Consider the following 22,252-nt stretch of genomic DNA (forward strand, 5'->3'; position numbering starts at 1 on the left):
GTCATTCCTTTCTATATTTATAGTTTGTGGATATAGGTGTGCTAAAAACCAGTGCTAAAACCCAGCACTTTGGCCAAGAGTAGTTATTCAATGAAAGTATGCTGAATGACACCAACCAAAATCCAAATATGACGGTCATTTTCAGTGCTCTGATTCTGTAATTCAAATGAGATTCTGTGGGAGTAGGGAGATATTCTAGTAATAATTCCAATGACATTACAAGACTACCTAAGAAAAACACTTAAAACCTAACTTCTATTAATGGGAAAAAATACCCAGGATATAAACAGAAGGGAAATAATAAACATAAATATATCATGGTTTTAAAAAAAAAGAACAGGTGATAAGGGAGTTAATTACACATTCTTAAACTCATACATAAATAATTCTTTCAAATCATCACCAACACTGTTTGCTTTAATTCATGAAATTCCATATGGAATCACAGTAATACTTAGACACTTTTAAAATTGAGCCCTAAAACTGCAATTCTTACCAATACTCACCCAATATAGATAAATATCTAGGGCAGTGCCTAAGGAAGTGTCCCAGGGCCTGTGGTCTAAAGTGCTTCAATGTCCTTTACCTGAATGTCATTTATATCAGCACCTACATCTTAACGGTATTAGTGCAAAAGTCATCTCTTCAACTAAAAATTTACTTGCTAGAAATTTAATATTATTTTTAACTGCTTTATTCAGATATAAACTTTTAACAAAAACATTTCCAAAATCAACCTCATGGCATTCCACAGTACTCAATAATAGGTTACACATCTACCACACCATCTCAGGTCCTAAATTTATATTAAGTGTAAATAATTGTTAGTTCAAGGGGCAAAACTAATACCTCTTATGAAGGGAATGTGATTTCATCACTATGCTTATACCCATGTAAAAACAATAATGTTATAATGAGGTTCTAATGTACAAAACTATACCATTTGACTGTCAACATTCAGATTTTTTCCATTTTTCTTCAGAAGCTTCTCAGCTGTGAACAGTTCTAAGAAGCCCGCTTCTAATTTCTTTCTCTGAGTTGTCCTCTTACTAGCTTTCCTGTTCTTCGCCCTATCTTCCCCTATTTTGACCAATCCCATCTCTATCAGTAAAAATCTGTTTCGAATATATTTTGCTCTCCATTAATATTCTTTCTTAATCCTTCTCTTAACAGTAATTAGAATTCATTTCAAAATGATTTTTCAAATGTGCTCCAATTCCAACCTAGAACAAGTCCAAATTCATAAAAAGAGAGCAGCTCACTGTCTTTCTCTATAAAGATGAAAGCAACAGTCAACAATATGGCAACGAAGGAATCCTCAGGTTCTGATTATGAAATTGAAAAAAATATATATACTTAAAACCAGAAAGCTGACTAAAAAATCAAGAGGAGATACATGAGGCCAACAAGTGAAGATAAAAAAAAACAAAAATGAGAAATCATCAAACTCCTCACAATTAGCTTATTTTTAAATGGACTCTTGAAATTTCAGAAAATTCAGAATTATCAGAGGGAAACTACCCATCTCATCAACCCAACCTAAGTGTTATTTATGTATTACTTCCAATATTTTCTCATATGCACATTTTATAAAATCAGCATACACTAACATTTTCTTTATCCATTTGTATGTTCATCTTTTAATTTTGATTTTAAGTGACATGGTACGTCATTAAATATTCTATTCTGTGCCTAAACAAAACTACTTAACCATCTCACTCTTTTTAGACATTTCATGGGTAGCTTCCCACTCTTTGGGATTTTAAATAACATGTCAACGAATATCTTCTTACGGTTGACAGAATTAAGTTTTTCTTTTTCAATGAAATTTTTCTTAATGTTATATTCTTTATAACAAAAAGGAAATGTCATAACCAATTTGTGAAGCATAAACATAAAGGCTAGAATGCAAAAGATACAGTGAAGCTTAAAAACACATTTCAACAGTGAGTCAAGCAGACATGAAACAAGTTACTTGGGAGTACACTTCTGTCAAGTACTATTTAGGCTCCCTACAAACCAGTCAATATACATAGCAGATGCAATGAAATCTAATTTATTTGTGTATATTTAAAGTATAAGCATATATAACCTAACTTAACTGGGGGATAAAAGGGGGAGTTAGGCAGGGGGCTGAGTCATGCATGTAGTAACCATCTGAAAAGTCCAAAGGGAACACTAAGGCTGCTGGGACTTTAAATGCATACTTCCATTCAGGAGCTCCGTTACTGAGGTTTGGCTCCAGGAAAACAGCTCGTTCTTGAAAGTTGCTTTAGGCTGGTCCAGAAAGAGGAAAGTGGTCCTTCTGAGAACCATGAAATAAGCAAACTAGAGGGATTCAACATGCTGTGACTCTTAGGAAACTGATGAATAGTAACATGTATTACATTAAATTTACACTGCAACTAGAGTAAATGGGAAGGTCAAGGCCGCAATATCAAGACAAAAAAATATTTCACAACTTGTACATTTTCCACTGTTTTATATATTTTATATTTAGCCTATCTGCAATAATCCCTTTCCATCCATAAACTGAACTTACTTCTTTATTCTTCTTTAACAACCATCAGAATTTCAATTCCAATATTCTAAATTACCCCTGTTGGGGGTAATTAGGAAAACAGAGCAAGGGACTGAAAACAGAAGGGACGAGGCAAAATGTAAGGCAAAACAGGTTTTTGCAATAAAGCCTTGTGAAGGACAAGCTTTGAGCTAAGGAACAGAAGTATGAGGCTACATTCCTGTGACTATGAGTAAGGGATGTAAATGAACATGAAAGCAGAGCAGCACCTGGTTGGCTCAGTCGGTGGAGCGTACTACTCTTGATCTTAAGACTGTGAGTTCAAGCCCCACACTGGGTGGTAACTTAAAAATAAAATCTTTGAAAAAAATAAAAAATAAAAAATAAAAAATAAATAAAATCTTCAAAAGAGATGTTTTAATGTCTATAAAGGAAATTATGACTAAAACTAAGGGCTGTGGCATGAAATTGTTATAGGCATAATTAAGGCCTTGACCTGGGAAGAGATAGTATTTGAAAAACAAAACAAGGTTACTGGAGACTTACTTTCACTCTTAAAAAACCAATTTACTGTTTCTGTAGAATCATGATTCCCAGAAATAAGTAACTAAAATAAAAGTATCAGACATTTAGATAAAGATCACATTTTTTTAAGCCTCAGTTACATATTCTCTGCAACACTAAATCAAAGCATAAGCAAACTGTTCAAACTGTAGGGTTCCTCAAGTATATAGTAAGCAAAAAAATGGTAAAGGGAATCATACAGCACCCATTACACCACCCAGAAGTCATTATTGACATGATGTCATCTTAAGTGAATGTTAAGCACATATGTGTACACACACATGCACATGCATGCGCACACACACACACACTCACAAGTTCAACTATGACCTAAGACCTTTAGGGCTTAACCACATATTCTCCTACCCTGGGGCACTGTAAATAATAATGATAGTTAAAGAGGGGTTACCATTATCTGTGTTTGATAACAGAATAATTCCATTTATCTTTTTTTTAATATATATGAACTAATACTTGCCTGGAGATCAATGTTTGCCAGCTCCTACCTTTACTGTTATACCTGCTACTCTATTCAAATAAGCTCTTAACTCCTTTTTTAAAGAATGCTCCCAAAATCCCAATGACAGAAAAAATAATACCAAATTCATAACTTCATAATGTTCACTCTTAATTTGTCCTGCTCACTGCTGAGCAGTGCTCAATTTAAGTGCTCAATTTGTTTTAGAACAGAGAATAGTTTCTGTGCCTGATTTTTAAGTGATCTGTGGTTGTACTGTATTTTTTAAACACAACTGAAAATTTCAATTTTATCTACTTCATATAATATACTCATAATATATATGCTAGGTAAACTACATTAATATAACCAGTAACACTAGTAAACTCCTATAGCTGTTAGCTCCCTAAAACAAACCTTCTGCTTCTCCTGTTTGAACACACTGAGTCCCCTGGGATCATTCTTCGTATTATAACTGCCAGTTGTTGGAACTGTGTTGTTGATGCTGCTTACTGAAGTGACAGCTGGAGCAGTCCCTGGTGGAGTTATACCCTGAGGTGGCATGGGAAACATATTCTCAGATTCACATCAAACTGATTTCTCCTGCATGCACTGGGAATGACTAACACAGAAATCATTAGGCTCTTAGACATTCACATTTTATTCTATAAAAATATATATAAGATATACACTAATAATAACTATGTTAAAGCAAAAAGTACAAAAGTTTTCATAGCTTTTTATATTATTTCCCAAACAATATGCACTGTGATCAATCTGCAGTATGCTAATTAAATGTATAAATCTTAGTAAATTTATGCTCGCCTCATGCTGTCTTAAAATGAACATGTTCTAATTTTGTAGCTCTAATTTCTGTTCCTAATCAATGCTTGTCAATATCTGAAAAACAAGCACTTCATATTTTCTTATCTTTGGTAATACTCAACCTGAACAATTTCAAGTTAAATGAATTTTTCCCTCTTGAGATTCAACAAATACATTACTTTATAAGCCTCTCCTGTACTCAACAACACCCACCCCCAAATGCAGACACACACACACACCCCACACACACACACACCCTTTCCCAGGACCAATAAACTTAAAGATGCATATAACATTCTAGTATATCAGTTTCTCCATAGTTCTCTTCCTATCTTCTCAAATTCCTTCAATACAGGTGAAAATAATTGGATACCAAAATGTTGTACACCCTTTAAAATAACACTTAGTGATATTCAGGTCAATGTATATGAACTATGAGAAGTCCATTTCACTTAATAATGCACTGTCCCCAATCTGTTCCTTGTCTCAACACAAAACAATGTACATATTTAATCATAAAAGTTCTTAGTTTACATAAGACCACTGAAATTCCTTGTTGACAACCCATCAGTCAAGAAAAATTGGTATTTTTTTCCTAGAAAATATGTCATCAACACACATTAGGATGGAGGGCATAAATGAATGCAATACATTTTAAGAAATATGGAAAATTTCAAGTAGAACTGGGAGCCTCAAAATAAACCAAAAAAATTTTTTAATTGAACACAAAGAATTAAACAGGTGATAAAACACCATAAAATAACAAGTTAATTAAAACCACATTCAATCCTGGAAAAAAACACTACCACTAAATACACATTAGATTTCATAATACAGAGTTGATAGTCACTAAAAAGAGCTAATAATTCCAAGAATACAACTTTGCAAAAATAGAGCAGTCAACACTTTAGTATCATCTGCCTCCAGCTCTCAACAGCCTAGGGAACACGCTGAGTGGCACTTGTTACTAGTGCTGAACACAACTCAACTGAAGACTCTATGGGCTATTAATTTACTGACATATATCCAAAGACCTGCTGTTTCCCTAGGACTAGGGTGACCACGAATTTTAGTATGCTTAAGAACAGTATTAATTAATGCTTGCTGTCTTGGAATAATTATTAATAGTACCTCCATTTATTTAAAAAAAAGGGGAGGGGTTTCCTGGAATCCTAGATCACTCCATCTATGATGCAAATCAAAGAATTATTTCCCAAAAAGAGCCCACTCTAATGATGATTCAAAATGTTAGAACTGTTTTGGGGAAAAAAAAAAAAAAAGATTTCTTTAAATTATAAAAATTTTAAAAGCAAGAACTCAACCACTATACTTCTAGACTTGCCATCTTTTTTACCCTGACAACCACAGAACTTCAATGTTTTGTTTTCAATGTTTTCAATGTTTTCAATGGTTTCAATGTTTTGTTCAGTATCAAGGTCCTGAAAACTTGAAGAAATCAACAGAATAGTAACATATCCTTTTCTACAGTTCTTAAGGACATGGAAATACCTCAACACTAAGAGCATACCTAAAAAGATCCAGAACCTCAAACAGGTTAAGATACACTTACCTAATGTAATTGAATTAAACGCCTATCTACTTCTTTTGGGGGGAAGATGGGTGAGGAGGACCTGGGAGCAGGAGTGAGAGAGTGGGATGGGGTGGTTAACATAAAGCCCAATTTCTCTCAACATAAACATTATACCTAATAAACGTAAGAATGACAAAATAACATTACTCAATCCTAAATAAATTAATGAATCTAAACTACAGTTTCTCTATTTTGACCGTATTGATGTTTGGGGCAGATAATTCTTTGTTGTGAGGGTTGTCTTACCCATTGCCAGTGCTGAGCAATATCCCTGGTCTCTACCAACCAGATGCCTTTAGAACCTCTCCCTCCTAGTTGTCACAACCAAAAATGTCCCCAGACATTGACAAATGTACCCTCAAGGGCAAAATTACCCCTGGTTGAGAACCACTCATTCACACACTGCACACCAATGATCACTAACTTCACCAAAAAAAAAAAAAAAACTTGATATCATATATTGAGAGAATTTATCACCACCTACAAAGCAGTCTTGCCTCTCCCTGCCTCCAGTGAAAATAAATCAAAATCTAATCAAACTTCTAGATCCAACTTTAGAATATACCAAAACAAGAAAAATTAAATGACACCACAAGGATGTAATCAGCAAATCTAGTCTACAGGGAAAGTCTACAGGACAAACTTAGTTTCTTCAATAAACATCTGAAAGAGAAAAACAGAAAGGGAATCTATAGATTAAGAGATTCAGGAAATGTATCATCCAAAAAGCAGTATGTGGACTTTATTCTGATCTCAATTCAAACAAACGGCAAAAAAAATTTTTAAACGACATTTGTGAGACCAATTTGAATCTGCCTACGTAGTTTGATATTAATATTATAAGCTTTTAAAAGCTTGTTGGCAAGGAAGCAGAGAAAGGGGAACCCTCTTACACTGTTGGTAGGAATGCAAGCTGCTACTGCCACTCTGGAAAACAGTACGGAGGTTCCTCAGAATGTTAAAAATAGAGCTACCCTATGACCCAGCAATTGCACTACTGGGTATTTACCCTAAAGATACAAATGTAGTGATTCAAAAGGGCACATGCACCCCAATGTTCATAGAAGCAATGTCCACAATAGGGTAAACAATAAAAAGAGCCCAGATGTCTATCGATAGATGAATGGATAAAGAAGATGTGGTGTATATATATATACAATGGACTGACTATTATTACTCAGTCATCAAAAAAAATAAAAATAAAATCTTGCCATTTGCGACAACATGGATGGAACTAGAGGGTATTATGCTGAGCAAAATAAGTCAATCAGAGAAAGACAATTAGATGATTTCACTCATATGTGGCATTTAAGAAACAGAGGAGCACTGAGGAAGGGAGGGAAAAATAAAACCAGATGAAATCAGAGAGACAAACTAAAAGAGAGGCAACAAACGAAGGTTGCTGGAGGGAAGAAGGGGTTGATGGACGGGGCATGATGGGCATGAAGGGCACATGATGGAATGAGCACTGGGTGTTATATAAACTGATGATTCACTGAACTCTGCCTCTCAAACTAATGACACACCATATGCTAATTAATTGAATGTAAATTAAACTAAAAACAAAAGGCTTAATTATAGTATTGTCAGTAATGTTTTCCTTTTTTCAAAGTTTTTATCTTTGAGCAATATATATCAAAACAATTCCAGATAAAATTGTATCTTGTTTTGCCTTACAACAATACGTGAGATGAAAAATGAGGGGGCTGGTTAGATGAATTAAGATTAACCATAAACTGATCATTATTAAAACTGGTCATGGGTTCACAGGAGTTCACTGTACTTTACACTTGTAAGTGTTTAAAGGTCCTTCAAATAAAATGTTTTAAAAAATCATTATCTTTAACATTTATTCCTTACCATTTAATCAGGTAGTAACTACACCACAAGCCCAAGTAGTTCAATTAACGGAAATACACTCTGTAACTAGTTTATCTAGGCTCAGAATCAGTCTCTGGTGTACTCTGAAATTATACTGAATAGACTTTGGGTTCCTAATAATACTTGCTCTGAAAAAATTCCAAGGCCAAACTATTTCTGCTCATGCTCCATGGTATAGGACTCCAGAAACTCCATTCAGTATTTATTCAAGCCGTTTAGCAGACCCAAAACTGCTTTCATGGATTACTAGTTGCCATACCTATATGTAGGTACACCTGCTACTTTCCTCTATGGGGTGCTTAAAATGGCCAGGCACAACTATCATAGCAATATCATTTCCATCGACTTCCAGTTTGTTTTTTTTACTCTTAATCAATAATATCAGATACTTGGGTGAACGCTTTTCAGAGTATAATCTCAAACTGTCTGCTATTTGGAGTATAACAGAAGTCCAGATGAAAGACAGTCACAGCTCTAACCATATTAATTAAAGAAACGTAAAAGATGATATAACCCTAAGTGAGAAAATATCCAGATGTATTTCTACTCAATTTTACTTCACAGAATATATCCAAAGAAAATGAAAACACTACATCAAAAACACTACCTGCATCCCCATATTCACTGCAGCACTATTTATAATAACCAAGACAAGGAAACAGCCTAAGTGGCCACAGACCAATGAATGAATACAGAAGTTCTGGTTAGGAAATCCTGCCATCTGTGCCAATATGGATGGACCCCCAAAGGCACTAGGCTAAATGAAGTAAGTCAGAGAAAGACAAATATTGTATAATCTCATTTATATGCGGAATCTAAAAAAATAAAAAATAAAAATAAACCTATGGAAAAGGAGATCAGATCTGTGGTTACCAGAGGCAAAGGGAAAGAACATGGGGGAACTGGCTGAAGGTGGTCAAAAGGTGTAATACTTCCAATCATGACACAAATTAAGTCCTAGGGATATAATGTACAACATGATGACTATACCTAACACAGGTATATGGTATATTTGAAAGTTAAGACAGTAAATCCTCAGAGTTCTCATCCCAAGGAAAAAAAACATTTTTTCCCTTTTTTATATCTAAATGGCATACTTAACTAAACTAAGCAAGCTATTAGCTTTCTGGCAGCACAGGCAAAAGAGAAAGTACACTCCAGATGGGAAGCGTCAATATGCCAGTGAACGCTCACTTTCTAGTAAGAACAGATGCATTCACATTTTTAATTTTTGGCAAATATCTCAACATTCCTTTAAAAGGGGATTAAAAGACACAATAAAAATTACCACTCAGGGACTCTTTCATTTCAGCTTATTCTAAAAGAGTAACAAAATAATTGAGCACAGGTATTTACCTAATCTGTGAATTTCCTTTTCAACAGGGCTTCCAGATCAAGGCAACAGTCATGTCAGAGTGTAACCTAACTATACTCACCATTTCTATTTACCTGTATTATTTTATATATTAAGCACCAAAAGGAAAAACCTACTTAGCTTTTTCAAGTCCCTCCAACAAACCATAGAAAAAGATTAAAATCTGCATTGCAAAAGAATAGGGTAAGTGACACAACTCATTCTATACATTCACAGACAACTTTCTAAACTATACACATATATTCCTCAGTCTTCCAAATTGTATTTGCCTGATATTAATCAAAAAGCAACACAGAAATTATTTACTGAGAAATAAAATCAGATGGATTTTGACCAAAATCAACAGTAAACAAAATACCTGGGAATAGGCAAACTTGGAATAAACTGCTTGTCCATGTAAATTAAATCTTTCATCCCCAGGCTATGGGTATACAGTTGTCAAAAGTGGTTTATGCCTATTATTTAATTATATTTATGCATGTGTGTGTCTCATTCTAAAGAACTTGAACTTATTTAAAAGTGGCAAAAAAACTGGGAGAATTAAATGGTTCTTCTCCATCATGAAGACTGTATCTGAAAGTATTTTTCTTCTTGAGTGGACAAAATATTCTAAAATGAAAAAAGCATATCAAGTTTTTTTTTAACCTAAGTAAGCACTATGTCTTAAAATGTGGAATAGCATTTTCACACATTCCCAAAAGGCCAAAAACAGAAACAAAATTAATCTCAAAGTAAATGAGAACTTAATAGCTCCATTCTTCTCCCATTTTCCTACTTACCAATTTATCATTTTCATTGGGCATTTCAAATACACATCTCAATTTAGAATCCATTAATTCATCAGGTTTTGCCTCTTTCCACTAAAAACAAACAAAACCAAAATAAGACAGAGAAAGTTTAACTGTGACAACTAGGTTTCACACCTCAAGGGACAACCAACAGGTTTCACATCAGGGGACACTGAGGCTGATTGGAGCAGGGGTGGAGTCTGTGGCTCAGGCAGGACACAGAGCAGCACTCCGAACCCACAACCCTACCCCTCTTATCTGGCAATACCACAGAACTTTGTATATAATCCTCAAGAAACCTACTATCACCATCTGTTAAAATCGCACTAACATCTCGAGACTGAAGGGCTTTCTTCCTTGCAGTAGCATTTCTAAACTGCTTCTAAGAAATACTATTTCGGGGCAACTGAGTGGCTCAGTTGGTTAAGCAACTGCCTTCGGCTCAGGTCATGATCCTGGAGTTCCGGCATCGGGTCCCGCATCGGGCTCCCTGCTTGGCGGGGAGTCTGCTTCTCCCACTGACCTCTCTCCTCTAATGCTCTCTCTCTCTCTCTCAAATAAATAAATAATCTTAAAAAAAAAAAAAAAAGAAAGAAATACTATTTCAAAGTTGTTTCACTCTTGAAATTAAGTCAGAATTATCTATAATTAACAGATTTATGTATTTTTAAATTAAAAATTAGCTTTCTCAAATAGGGACTATACAAAACCCACATTTTCAACAACATCCCTTAAAATAAATTGCATTCCACCGCTATACTTACCACAGCTTCCATATCTGAAGTGTTTGGTGGAGCAAAAATTGTCTGTACCATAAACTTGTGTTTACTCTTCTCATTAGGATCATAGTCAAAAGGCTGTAGCATTACTAAATAAGAAGAAAAAAAACACATTGCTTTGTTTCTTCTGCATTTGCTTATCATCCCTACTGCTTAATTAACTAATATGCAAACTTAAAGAAAACCAGGAAGGGTTCAAGAAACTTAATCCTGGATTGGTTACATTAAGGATCCAGAATCAACTTTATGGTTTCCAACTATTTTAACAACCCGCAAAATAAACAGCTACTTAAAAAATAAATATAAATCTATGACTGCCTCCTCTAAATTAAAGTTTGGGGAAATTTTCAAAATGTTGCCAACATTAACTATTGTAATACCTATAAACTCAGATTAAAATCTAGTAAACTATTAGAACCAGTTATAAATACAAGGCTTCATTTGGTATTTAGTGATAATATCTTTTAAATCAGACAGCAGGGATACATAAAGGAGAATTTAAAAGTTAACTTCAAAACTCACTACATTTTAGTGTTCTAATAAAACCAATTTTTCAAAAATAGATTTTAAATATTAATTCAAGAAGTTTATCAATCTGTTTAAATCTCATTCTAAGAAAACAAAGTATAGGGGCGCCTGGGTGGCTCAGCTGTTAAGCGTCTGCCTTCAGCTCAGGTCATGAACCCCAGGATCCTGGGATAAAGCCCCACATTAGGCTCCCTGCTCAGCGCGAAGCCTGCTTCTCTCTCTCCCACTCCCGCTGCTTGTGTTCCCTCCCTCACTGTGTCTCTCTGTCAAATAAATAAATAAAATCTTAAAAAAAAAAAGTATACAAGAGGTATACTCTGATCATTTCCAATAATTTTCTAGCATCCCAGTAATTATATTCAAATTTTTCTAAGCACTCAAGATTTTCAGTAGCCTTTAAAAGAGGATTTTTAGGGGTTCCTTATAACTAGAGGTGATACAAAATTTTTATTAAATTTATATTACAAAGACTATAAGAACAAATCTTCAGTTACACAAAATATATATACATATGGTATTGTACAAATTATTCCCCTGCTAATATGTAAATGATTTCTAAGATATATCTTTTATACATGTACATCAACACTTTCAAAAAGACAAATGCAATTAAGCAAATGTGAGAAATAGCAATTACATAAGAAAATCCTATTCTAAGTATATCTGAGATGTCCATAACTTCCATCATGGCTAAAAAAATTTTTAAAGGGGCAAATACAGAGCAGAAAAAAATGCACAGGATAAATGCTTTGGAATCCACATGAAGCCCAGTGAATGTCCATTAATGCCCTTCACTAAGCCATCACTGCAGGGTCATCAATAGGAAATGAATAAAAAGAAAACTTAAAACATGACTGATTGTGATTTTATGACAATTATATTCTAAGTTCTTGCAGACCATGTAAGAATTAAACAATCTTAAAAATATATATAAATATGTCAAATTTAAAGAACCCACAAAACTAAGTGCTAAAGAGAGAAAGGAAAAAAGAAAAGAGTATGTAATACAAAGTCAATCAAGGAAAAGTTGCTAGAGGAAGGAAGCACAGTTCGAGTGACTGCTTATAAAGAAATGCAATACACTAAAAACTGAAGAGCTAAATTCTAACTGGAGATGAATCTGCGGGCAGGCTATGGAAACAGTAACTAGTCTGTCTGGAGTTTTTAATATAGCAGATGCTCAACAAAAGGGATTTATGAAAGATAGAGTTTTGGAAAGTACAGGCTGACCTCTGTCCAACACAGAGACTTAACATGTAACATGCAGTTGAAAATCCACATGTAACTTCTGGCTCCCCAAAAACTTAAGTACTAATAGCCTATTGCTGGCCAGAAGCCTTAACGATAACACAAACCATAGATTAACACATATTTTCCATACTGTACATATTATATACTGTGTTCTTACAATAAAGTAAGCTAGAGAAAAGAAAATGTTAAGAAAATCGTAAGAGGAACCATCTGGATGCCTCAGTCGGTTGACTGTCCAACTCTTGATTTGGGCTCAGATGTGCTCTCAGGGTCATGAGATCAAGCCCCATGTTGGGCTCCAGGCTCAGCAGGCAGTCTGCTCCTCTCTCTCCCTCTGCCCTTCTTCCCACTCACACATGCTCTCTCAAATAAATAAATCTTTAAAAAACAAAAAAAATCGTGGAGAAGGGTGCCTGGATGGCTCAGTTGGTTGAGAATCTTGGTTTCAGCTCAGGTCCTGACTTCAGACTCTTAAGATCAAGCCCTGCATTGGGCTCTGCACTCAGCAGGAAGTCTGCTTGAGATTCTCTCCTTCCCCTGCTCAGGCACTCTCTTTCAAATTAATAAATAAATCTTTTAAGGGGGGGGGCACCTGGGTGGCTCAATCAGCTAAGTATCTGCCTTTGGCTCAGGTCATGATCATGGGGGTCCTGGGATCGAGTTCCCTGCTCAGTGGGGAGTCTGCTTTTCCCTCTCCCTCTGCCCCTTCCTACTCCAGCTCATGTACATGCTCTCTAATAAGAAAAAAAGAAAAGAAATTTTAAAAATCGTAAGAGAAAAAAAAAAAATCGTAAGAGAAAATACACTGATAGTACTGTACAGTCTTTATCCCAAAAAAACCCACATCTAAGTGAACCTGCACAATTCAAACTTTTAAGAAATAATAATACAACAGAACTTCAGCAGTTTAGACACTTTCAAGAAAATGTCATTCTGAATAGTTTTATGGATTCCTAAGGGTCAAACTAGATGCACCAAGAAACTATTTTTAACCACATGGATAGAAATAATTCTATTTTCTTCCAACTTAGCTAAAAGGCTTAAAGATTTAGAAGGCAACTTCCAGAATGCGTGTACTCATTGCTTTATCTTCCTTCCCATCCGTCTTTCCCATGAATTTGGACAAACACACATTCCTACCCAGCCACCATATCACATTACTCACTAAAAACATCTCTTCTAGGGCCGACTAGCTCTCAGTTTTTGGCTATACCTACTGAAGGAGGATTCAGGGTCACAGAGAACTCTACAGTAAGTCCCTCACTACCTTTGCAGTCAAGTTCTGCTTCTAAGTACTCTCCCTGGGCTTGCTATAGGTTCTCACTCTTTATATAATTGTTTTTAACCTGCTGTGGATTTAAAAGCCAGGAAACTGACAAAGAATTAGTTTCTTAGGAATACTTATCAGGATCATCCAGGGATGCTTTTTTTTTTTTAAACATATACATGGCTGGGGCCATGCCCCTAGAGATTCTGAGCTGAAAGAGATCCATGTGTGTTCCTGCTCCACCTGTTATCAGGACATACAATGAGTGGGAGATGAGAACCACTGCTAGAAAATTAAGAGTAAACGGTCTCTGTGGGAAGCCTAAGAAGTTCTCCCATAATTAAGGTATGTTCTCATATGTGGTTCCTATTTCTCAGCTATATCAGAGAATATTGTTAAGGAGTACTGTCTTGGGAAGTCTGATGAAGAAAGAAATTTATAGAGGGCATTAACTACAGCAACAGCACAGACCCCAACAGCAGGGGTAAGCAATCCCTATACAGAGTGAACCAAGCATACTCCCTGCACAAGTAAAAATAAAAGGGAGCCAAAAAACTAAACTTTGGCATTTATAATGAAAGGTACAAACACTCGTCTAATTTGCTACAATCAGCAAAAAATAGGCACTGTACATTTTTAAGACTTGGAATAACACTTATATAGCTGCATGCAACATGTAACAATAGCTAGAGATCTGAAAGAATGATCCCTCACAAAAATGATGTCATATTTCAAAGATAAAATAATAAGGGCAGAGAATATGGTACTGAGTGGTAGAAATAAAGCATATAAAATATTTAAAATGACAATTATTGTTTACAAATTGACCACAGATACCATCAACCACAAGGTAAGGGTATGAAATGTTCTGCAACAGCTGGCATACAGGAAAAGAAAACAGAAGGACAGGACTAAGGAAAGCCAGAATAACTTAAAAACTATTTTCCTCCCTCCCTCCAGATGAAACCCTGTTAATTAAACCAAATTCCACATAACCATAAAAAGGTCAGAATCCAATATCATTCAAATTCAGAACATGATTTGCTACCTGAAACAGTCACAGTCAACCCCGGGTCAATAATTCCACTGTTGGGCCTCACGCAATACCGACGAGGTGCTGTAGTCTTCACTTTGAAACACACTTTTCTATCAGATGGATTTCGCAACTTAAGATTTGTAGTGACTACATCTGTGAAGGGGCCTGTAAGGTTTAAAAAACAAAAACAGAAAAAAATGTTAATTGGATTCACACATATAAACCAGAATTCAAAACTGAATATATATACCGTCAATTTTATTTAAAGTATATACTGAAGTTTGTGCACCTAACTGTATCAAAAACAGTATTTTTTTCCAGGTGGTAGACTTACAAATAACTGTCATTTTCTTCTTCATTCCTTACTATATTGTATAAAATTTCTATATGAACACGTATTATTTCTATCAAATAAAAAGTATTTTCAAAGTTTTGATTTATGAAGTAAGCCCACAACTATTTTCTTAGAGTGTGCTTTTACCACATTATTGAAGAGATGAAGATTTTTCCAGTGGTCTGCAAACCAGTGCAGGTATTCAAATCGATTTTACCAAGCAAATTCCATTTTATAGCAAAAATCTCTATATCTAAAGATACTACATCCAGTGACAATAGTGTTCTTGCTTCACACCTCAATTACATCTAATTCGTTCACTCATTCATTCATTCACTCATATATTTGTTAAGTGTTTCTTATGAGCACTATGTCAAATGTTCTAGATACAAAGTTTCTAAACTTTGGTGATATACCCAAACATGAGATTACGAAACAAAAAACCCAGAAGGGTAATCTACTCCTACTTGAATTAAGTCAGTCCTAACTAGTATAACCTCATTTTTTTTATAAAGAGGGTAAAAGAAAGATTACAGCCATTTTTTATCTTGGCTGAAGAAAAGGCTGTAAGACATTATGTAAATTAATTTAGACAATAAAATGAGTATCTTTTACTTTAGGCACAAAAGACAAACTTAAAGTTATGCACCAAGAGGAAGCAGGGACTACACACTTCTAACTAACCCAAAAGCAATTTTAAATGCCTTTCAAAGCAATCAGTTTCAAGTTATATTTTTTAAAAGCAAAAAGGGTGAAATCAAAGACAACTATTAGAGAAACTATCTTCATTTAAATAAACAAAAATAAGCATGACTATAGGCAAACCTTACAGCATGGAACCGAGATTGAGAAAATTCTTCAACTCTACCAGATTGTTTCCCATTTACTTGAATACTGGAAAATCGTCTAAGACAAAGATTTGAAGGGGAAAAACAAGTAACAGTCAAATGAAAAGAGGCATTCAGAAGAGTGCAGAAGATGAAAACAAACAGATCTGCCAAGGAAAAAAGACTTCAAAGTTAAGGTCGTTTAAAGGTAATTATTTCAAGTCCTAAGGAATGAAATGATCTTACTCTACACTCAAAATTTAAGTTGTAAAGTATTTTCCAACAAAGATTTGGAACTCCTACGAGGGAGAAGACAGAGAAAACAACAGTAGAAAACACAAAGGCAGGGGCTCCTGGGTGGCTCAGTTGGTTAAGCAACTGCCTTCTGCTCAGGTCATGATCCTGGAGTCTGGGATCGTGTCCCACATCCGGCTCTCTGTTCACCAGAGAGTCTGTTTCTCCCACTGACCTCTACCCTCTCATGCTCTTTCTCTCATTCTCTCTCTCTCTCAAATAAATAAATAAAATCTTTAAAAACACACACACACACAAAGGCAGAGAAACAGCTACAAAAAAATTAACGAAAAATAGCTGTTTAAATCAACAGGTATGCATTTTTTTTTAAGTATATATACAAAGTATGATCTTCTGAACAGGTTGCTTTAATTATCTGGTAACATTAATCACTCAATTTGTGTATTATTTTACTCCCTTTACTTCTTCAATACCAAATGCTTGCATTTTTCCACAAGCAGCTAATTAACAACTCCACCAATACAATAGCATAGGAGGTAAAAGGAACAGGGCAATCTGTCCATTTTGCACTCGAACCCACAATATCATTGGCTAGAGGCATATTTTAAACCACTGATGAAACTAGGAGTCTTAAAAGATATACAGATTCCATTTCTTAACATTCTCAAAATTCATAAATTACTAGAGATATTTAAGAATGTGTAAATTTTTATAGGGCTATTTCAACATTAGCAGCAAGCATGGATAAGAAAACAATTTCTTAGAAACATGACAAAAGAAATCTTTCACAAGACTTTAATTTTGAACAATCCTATTTTTTATAACATACTTATGTAAGATTTTTTAAATCACCTCAATTTTAGAGGAAAATACTGATTTTCTAAAATAAGGTAAAATAACAGACTTTTAACAGTGATTTAGAAAATAACCATGTGTCAATTTCCAACAACATATGAATTCTGAAGTAGTACCTAAAATTTATATTGCCTTAGCTTATAAATCTTTAATAACAGATTGTGGCTGTGACACAAAAATGCAAACTATCTAAAGATGAAGATAAAAGAGGCTTTTTTATTTAGCCTCTGATGAAGATGTAAAGATATCTTTATTTGATATCTAATATCTAAAAAAGATATTTAGCCTCTGATGAATACATAAAGATGAAGATATAAAAGGCTTTTTTTTTCTAAAGAAAAAAGCCCACCAATTTAAAACAAAGTTCTTAACTGAATATATTAACCTGACCAGTAAAATGTGAAACTACCCACCTAACAAATGAGTAACCCCCCTGACATCTGAATTTGAAATTTTCGGCTCCATTGTGTCCCTCTACCAAAGCATCATATGCGCTGCTATCCCAGCAAACAGCTCAGAGTCTGAGTCTATTTTCCAGGTTAAAATGGAAACAGCTCACACTGATTGAGCATTCGCTTTAATAACCAGATTTAACAGTTATAAGAAATCACGGAAAGAAACGTCTGATCCACTTTTGTGAGTCACAGAACCCCTTGAGAATCTGATGAAAGCTATATACTATACCCCAAAATAGCCAAATACTCACAAAAAAATTTACATAGAATTTTGGGGGGCAAGGGTGCGATGGAGAGGTTAGGGCCAGTGCGGGGGGAGGCGGTGCAGGCTTTGTGAAGAAACCGTTCATGAACAAGAGTCTTCCGGGACCCGGACAATGAAAGGAGCGTGGGAAAGCACTGTCTCCACAGCTGTACAGTAAGATGCACTCAGCTTCACCTTTACTTGATCAAGTCTCATCCGAGAGAGACTAGAAACCCTGTCTTCACTTTAAGAGCTCTTTATCAAGAATCTAGGTGGGAAAGGGAAGAATGAGTTGTCAAAGGATTTGAAATTTTCTGCAGTATTAAGCTGGCGCTTAATAAGAATAAGTAATAATAAAGAAAAAATCTAACCAACAACAAAAAAGCTACCATATATCATAGATCCCTGAATCCTCAGGTTAAAAAAAACCTGGCTCGGGGCACCTGGGTGGCTCAGTTGGTTAAGTGACTGCCTTGGGCTCAGGTCATGATCCTGGAGTCCCAGGATCAAATCCCACATCGGGCTCCCTCCTGGGGGGGGGGGGGGGGGGCACGTTGGGGGGGGGGGGCAGGGATGAACAGGATGTTAGACATTATGCAATGCCTGGGCAGTCACATACAAATAAGTATCATGCCCTCATCCTATGGAATTTTCAAACAACCCCTCCCAGGAATTCATACTAATGAAAATCTTTTCCAGAAATACATCTATTGTGTGAAAAAGGAAAAATCTGTTTTCTTTCCCCCAAAACTTGAAAAGGTTAAGTTTACCATTACGAGAATTACTGTACAAATGCAGCTCATGATACTTGAATCACAACACACTTGTATCAGCATTTGTGACACACACAATTCTACCCATATGCATAAATTTTCTTATTTTGCTCTTATTAAGTCAAAATGTTAAAGAAAACCAGTCAGCCCTATTCAGATAACTGTTGTGTTCTACTAAATCCAAACTTACTTGTTATTAGGAAGGTTACAAGTATCTGGCTACTTCATTCCCTCTTGTTGTAGTGATGCCCAAATATTTACACTGAAATGCTTATGTCATTATAAACTTTCTTTTTATTTCTCCTTTATAATTAGGGCATTATATTAAAATTTTAAAACCGTACGCTGGCAGGCAATCTTATATATGAACTTTATTTTGACATGGTAAAGTGGGCATTAAAGAATATAAAATATAAAAATGGGGCACCCTGTCCAATAGGGTTAAAAACCACTGCATTGTATCAGTAATCTCCTGCTTGACTAAATGAAAACTTATCCTTTGCAAAGCTCTGGTTGTTAAACCATCAAGAAAAACAAGTAACCGATTACCATACAGTACAGGGATCAACTTTGCAGGGAAAGAGAGTAATTGGGAGGGTACAAGGAAGGTTTTTAAAGATTTTATTTGTCAGAGAGAGAGCACACGCGCACAAACAGGCAAAGTGGCAGACAGGTGGAGAAGCAAGCTCCCTGCTGAGCAAGGAGCCCCATGCGGGACTCAATCCCAGGACCCTGGGATCACGACCCGAGCCAAAGGCAGGGGCTTAACTGACTGAGCCACCCAGGCGCCCCTAAGGAAGATTTTTAGAATGATCAGCCAAGCTCTAGTTCTTGTCCCACGCAGTGATTACATGGATATTTAACTTTTTGGTAATTCTATAAACCATACATATTTTTCATTTATGCAAAACAATAATTTTTTTGAAAAGCTGATTTTTGATGTATCCTTAAAAAAAAACCTGAAAAAAAGTGAGAAACAGTTTTGATGAGAAAGTAAATATCTGAAGCAATTTATATAAAAAACAAGTACTTTTTGAATACTTCTAAACCTTAAGCCCTCTAAGTGGAGGAACATTCTGCCAGTTGACTAACGCAAATGCTTAATTTAACATTTAGATACAATCACTGAAATAGTCCATTTTAAGATTACATAATAGTACACTAGTCACCAATCAGTTACGATTTCATACATACTTCCTAGGTTAGAGATGAAATCTCACTGTTTGTATATAATAGTATTCCACATAAGAAAATTCCACATGATACTTACTGTACTCATCAACAACAAAAAAAACTATAATCAAAATAATCCTACCTTTTATAATTACACGGGTTGTTTCCTCCTTTAGCCTCACTTTTAAGCAGGCATAACATTTTCTGTCACTAAGTATTGTGTCCTAATTCCAACACAACTGCTATTGCCAGTAAGCCAAAATCCCTATGCCCTGCCCCAAATTCTAAAAATCAGAAATGTAACAGACACAAATATGGTCTCTGTGTAAAAAAAAAAAAAAAAATCTGGACATTATTTTTTAAAAGCCTGCAAACTAAAATTTCAGAAATGTAGTAAAAGTTCAGGACAGTTACCTAGAAGGATGTGCCAGGTGGGACTAGTCTGCTTCCTTTATCTAAAATACTTTTCCTGCATGAAATGCCTTTTATACTCAGGCTATATACCTAAAATGCTAGCATGCAGAAAAATGATTTCCTTCTAAAAATGGGACCCTTAATCTCCAAATCCCCAATTTTAAAAAGAAGCTCATAATGCTTAAAAGAGCTGAAAGTAGAACCACTCTGACTAGACAAGTTTTTGAAATGTTGTTATCTATCTACATTTTTATATGAATTGACATTCAAGTTTTCTTGAAATTCCAAGGTGAGTTTAGTTACAAAAACTGAGTTGGGAGAGAGAATAGAAGACAGCTGTTGGCTTGGCTTTTCCCCCAACATTTCACGGCAAATTTTCATACAAAGAAATTGAAATTGGGGCACCTGGGTGGCTCAGTCCTTAAGCATCTGCCTTTGACTCAGCTGGGGTCATGATCCCAGGGTTCTGGGATTGAGCCCCCATCAGGCTCCCTGCTCCATGGGAAGGAAGCTTGAATGAAGCAGGAACGCTCCTGCTTCTCCCTCTCCCACTCCCCCTGCTTGTGTTCCCTCTCTCACTGTGTCTCTGTCAAATAAATAAATAAAATCCTTAAAAAAAAAAAAAAAGAAAGAAAGAAAGAAACTGAAATCATTGTAAATAATCATATATCTATTACCTAGATTGGACAATTAACATTTTGTTGTATTTGAGACTATCAACCTATTTATCCATCTCTGTCCATCCACCTTATTTTTGATGCAAAGTAAGCTGAAGACATCAGTACACCCACTCCTAAACACCCCAACATGCATATCAATTTGAGTTCAGTATTTGCTTACTCTTAAGATCAAGTTTTAATTCAGGATAAGCAGTAGTCTATAGCATAGAGCATTTCAGAAATTGAAAAGGCCTCAGCTTTAAGAATAAAAAGGCAATGTACATGAACATTAATTCATGAACTCTGAGACACCCATTTCGGCTAGCTACTCCGAGTCCAACTGGGAGATAATTCTCTATAGGTCTCCAGCACTTCTGCATGTTTTCAATGTGGAGGCACCAGATTATCTTGTCAAGGATGTATTTAAAGAGTTCAGTATTTCTTTAAAGTATGTATTTAAAGACTGTTCAGTCTTGGAAAACAATGCCTCCCTCCTGAGGAGAGAGCAGGTTTTTTATTGTCCTTTATAAAAAAGATAAGGTCTTCCTCTAGGAAAAAAAAATCAGGTAAGTTTCCATGCAGCCCACTAGCAAAGACTCAGATTCCCTACACTCAATGGCTTCTCAGCTATGATGCAAACCCACTACGTGAGTAGCATCTGTCTGAACTAAATCCATGTGTTGCCCTTGGAGGGGGCAAAGGAAATCAACGCAAATACAAAGCTCATGTTACATACACTGTCATGAATAATAAAGTCCTCTGTCTCTGAACCCAGGAATCTCATATATTCTACCAATATTCATAAAATTATAGTACACTCAATTTTCAGACCCCTCAGTTCTTGACAAGATCTTTCTGAGTTCTTGGCTATGAGGAACAGACTCAGTTAGTGGCCTCTGAATAATTAATAGCAGACAGTGCAATGAGCCAAGGCATGAATCTTGGAGGAGAAAGACGGCTGACCATACAATTCCCACAGCACATATTCTATACCTCTCTCAAACACTTCTCACTTACTTTATCTCATCCAACTAAACTACACACTCCCTAAGAAGAAATAGTCAATTCATTCCTGAATGAAATGAAGTAATTAACACAGACTAGTATGTTAGCTTCACTAACATTACTTATAAAAATACGGATCCTGAATCATGAATACATGATGAGAATAGATGAAAAATCACCAAAATCCACTTATTGCAGTAGTATGTAGTCTTTCAAAACCAAAAAAAAACTATTTTTCTCATCTAGAATGGGACTTAAAGTCGTAGTTAAAAGAAGTTACAGATAGGCAGGAACCCTGTCTTATTTCTTTTGTACCAGTTTCAAAAAATGTAGTAGGGTTTTGTTCATCTAGTTAAATACTCATCCATTAACTTCACATGGAAAAGCACCTAAGT

At 35.4% G+C, this 22,252-nt stretch overlaps 1 protein-coding gene across 2 annotated transcripts in view; it reads right to left on the reverse strand.

Moving 5' to 3' along the window:
* Window positions 1-22,252, reverse strand: part of VAPA (VAMP associated protein A) — a 40,500-nt gene that overhangs the window by 6,398 nt on the left and 11,850 nt on the right. The window contains exons 2-5 of one of the 2 annotated variants that reach the window (XM_046024644.1): window positions 14,876-15,028; window positions 10,767-10,870; window positions 9,994-10,074; window positions 3,960-4,094 (exon numbers count right to left, since the gene is read on the reverse strand). In XM_046024644.1, the coding sequence (XP_045880600.1) occupies window positions 3,960-4,094; window positions 9,994-10,074; window positions 10,767-10,870; window positions 14,876-15,028 (473 nt within the window). The remainder of the gene's footprint in view (window positions 1-3,959; window positions 4,095-9,993; window positions 10,075-10,766; window positions 10,871-14,875; window positions 15,029-22,252) is intronic. The other variant, XM_046024643.1, reaches the window with a different exon arrangement.

This window comes from Meles meles, chromosome 12 (assembly GCF_922984935.1).
Source record: "Meles meles chromosome 12, mMelMel3.1 paternal haplotype, whole genome shotgun sequence".
Classification (NCBI taxonomy): Eukaryota; Metazoa; Chordata; class Mammalia; order Carnivora; family Mustelidae; genus Meles; species Meles meles.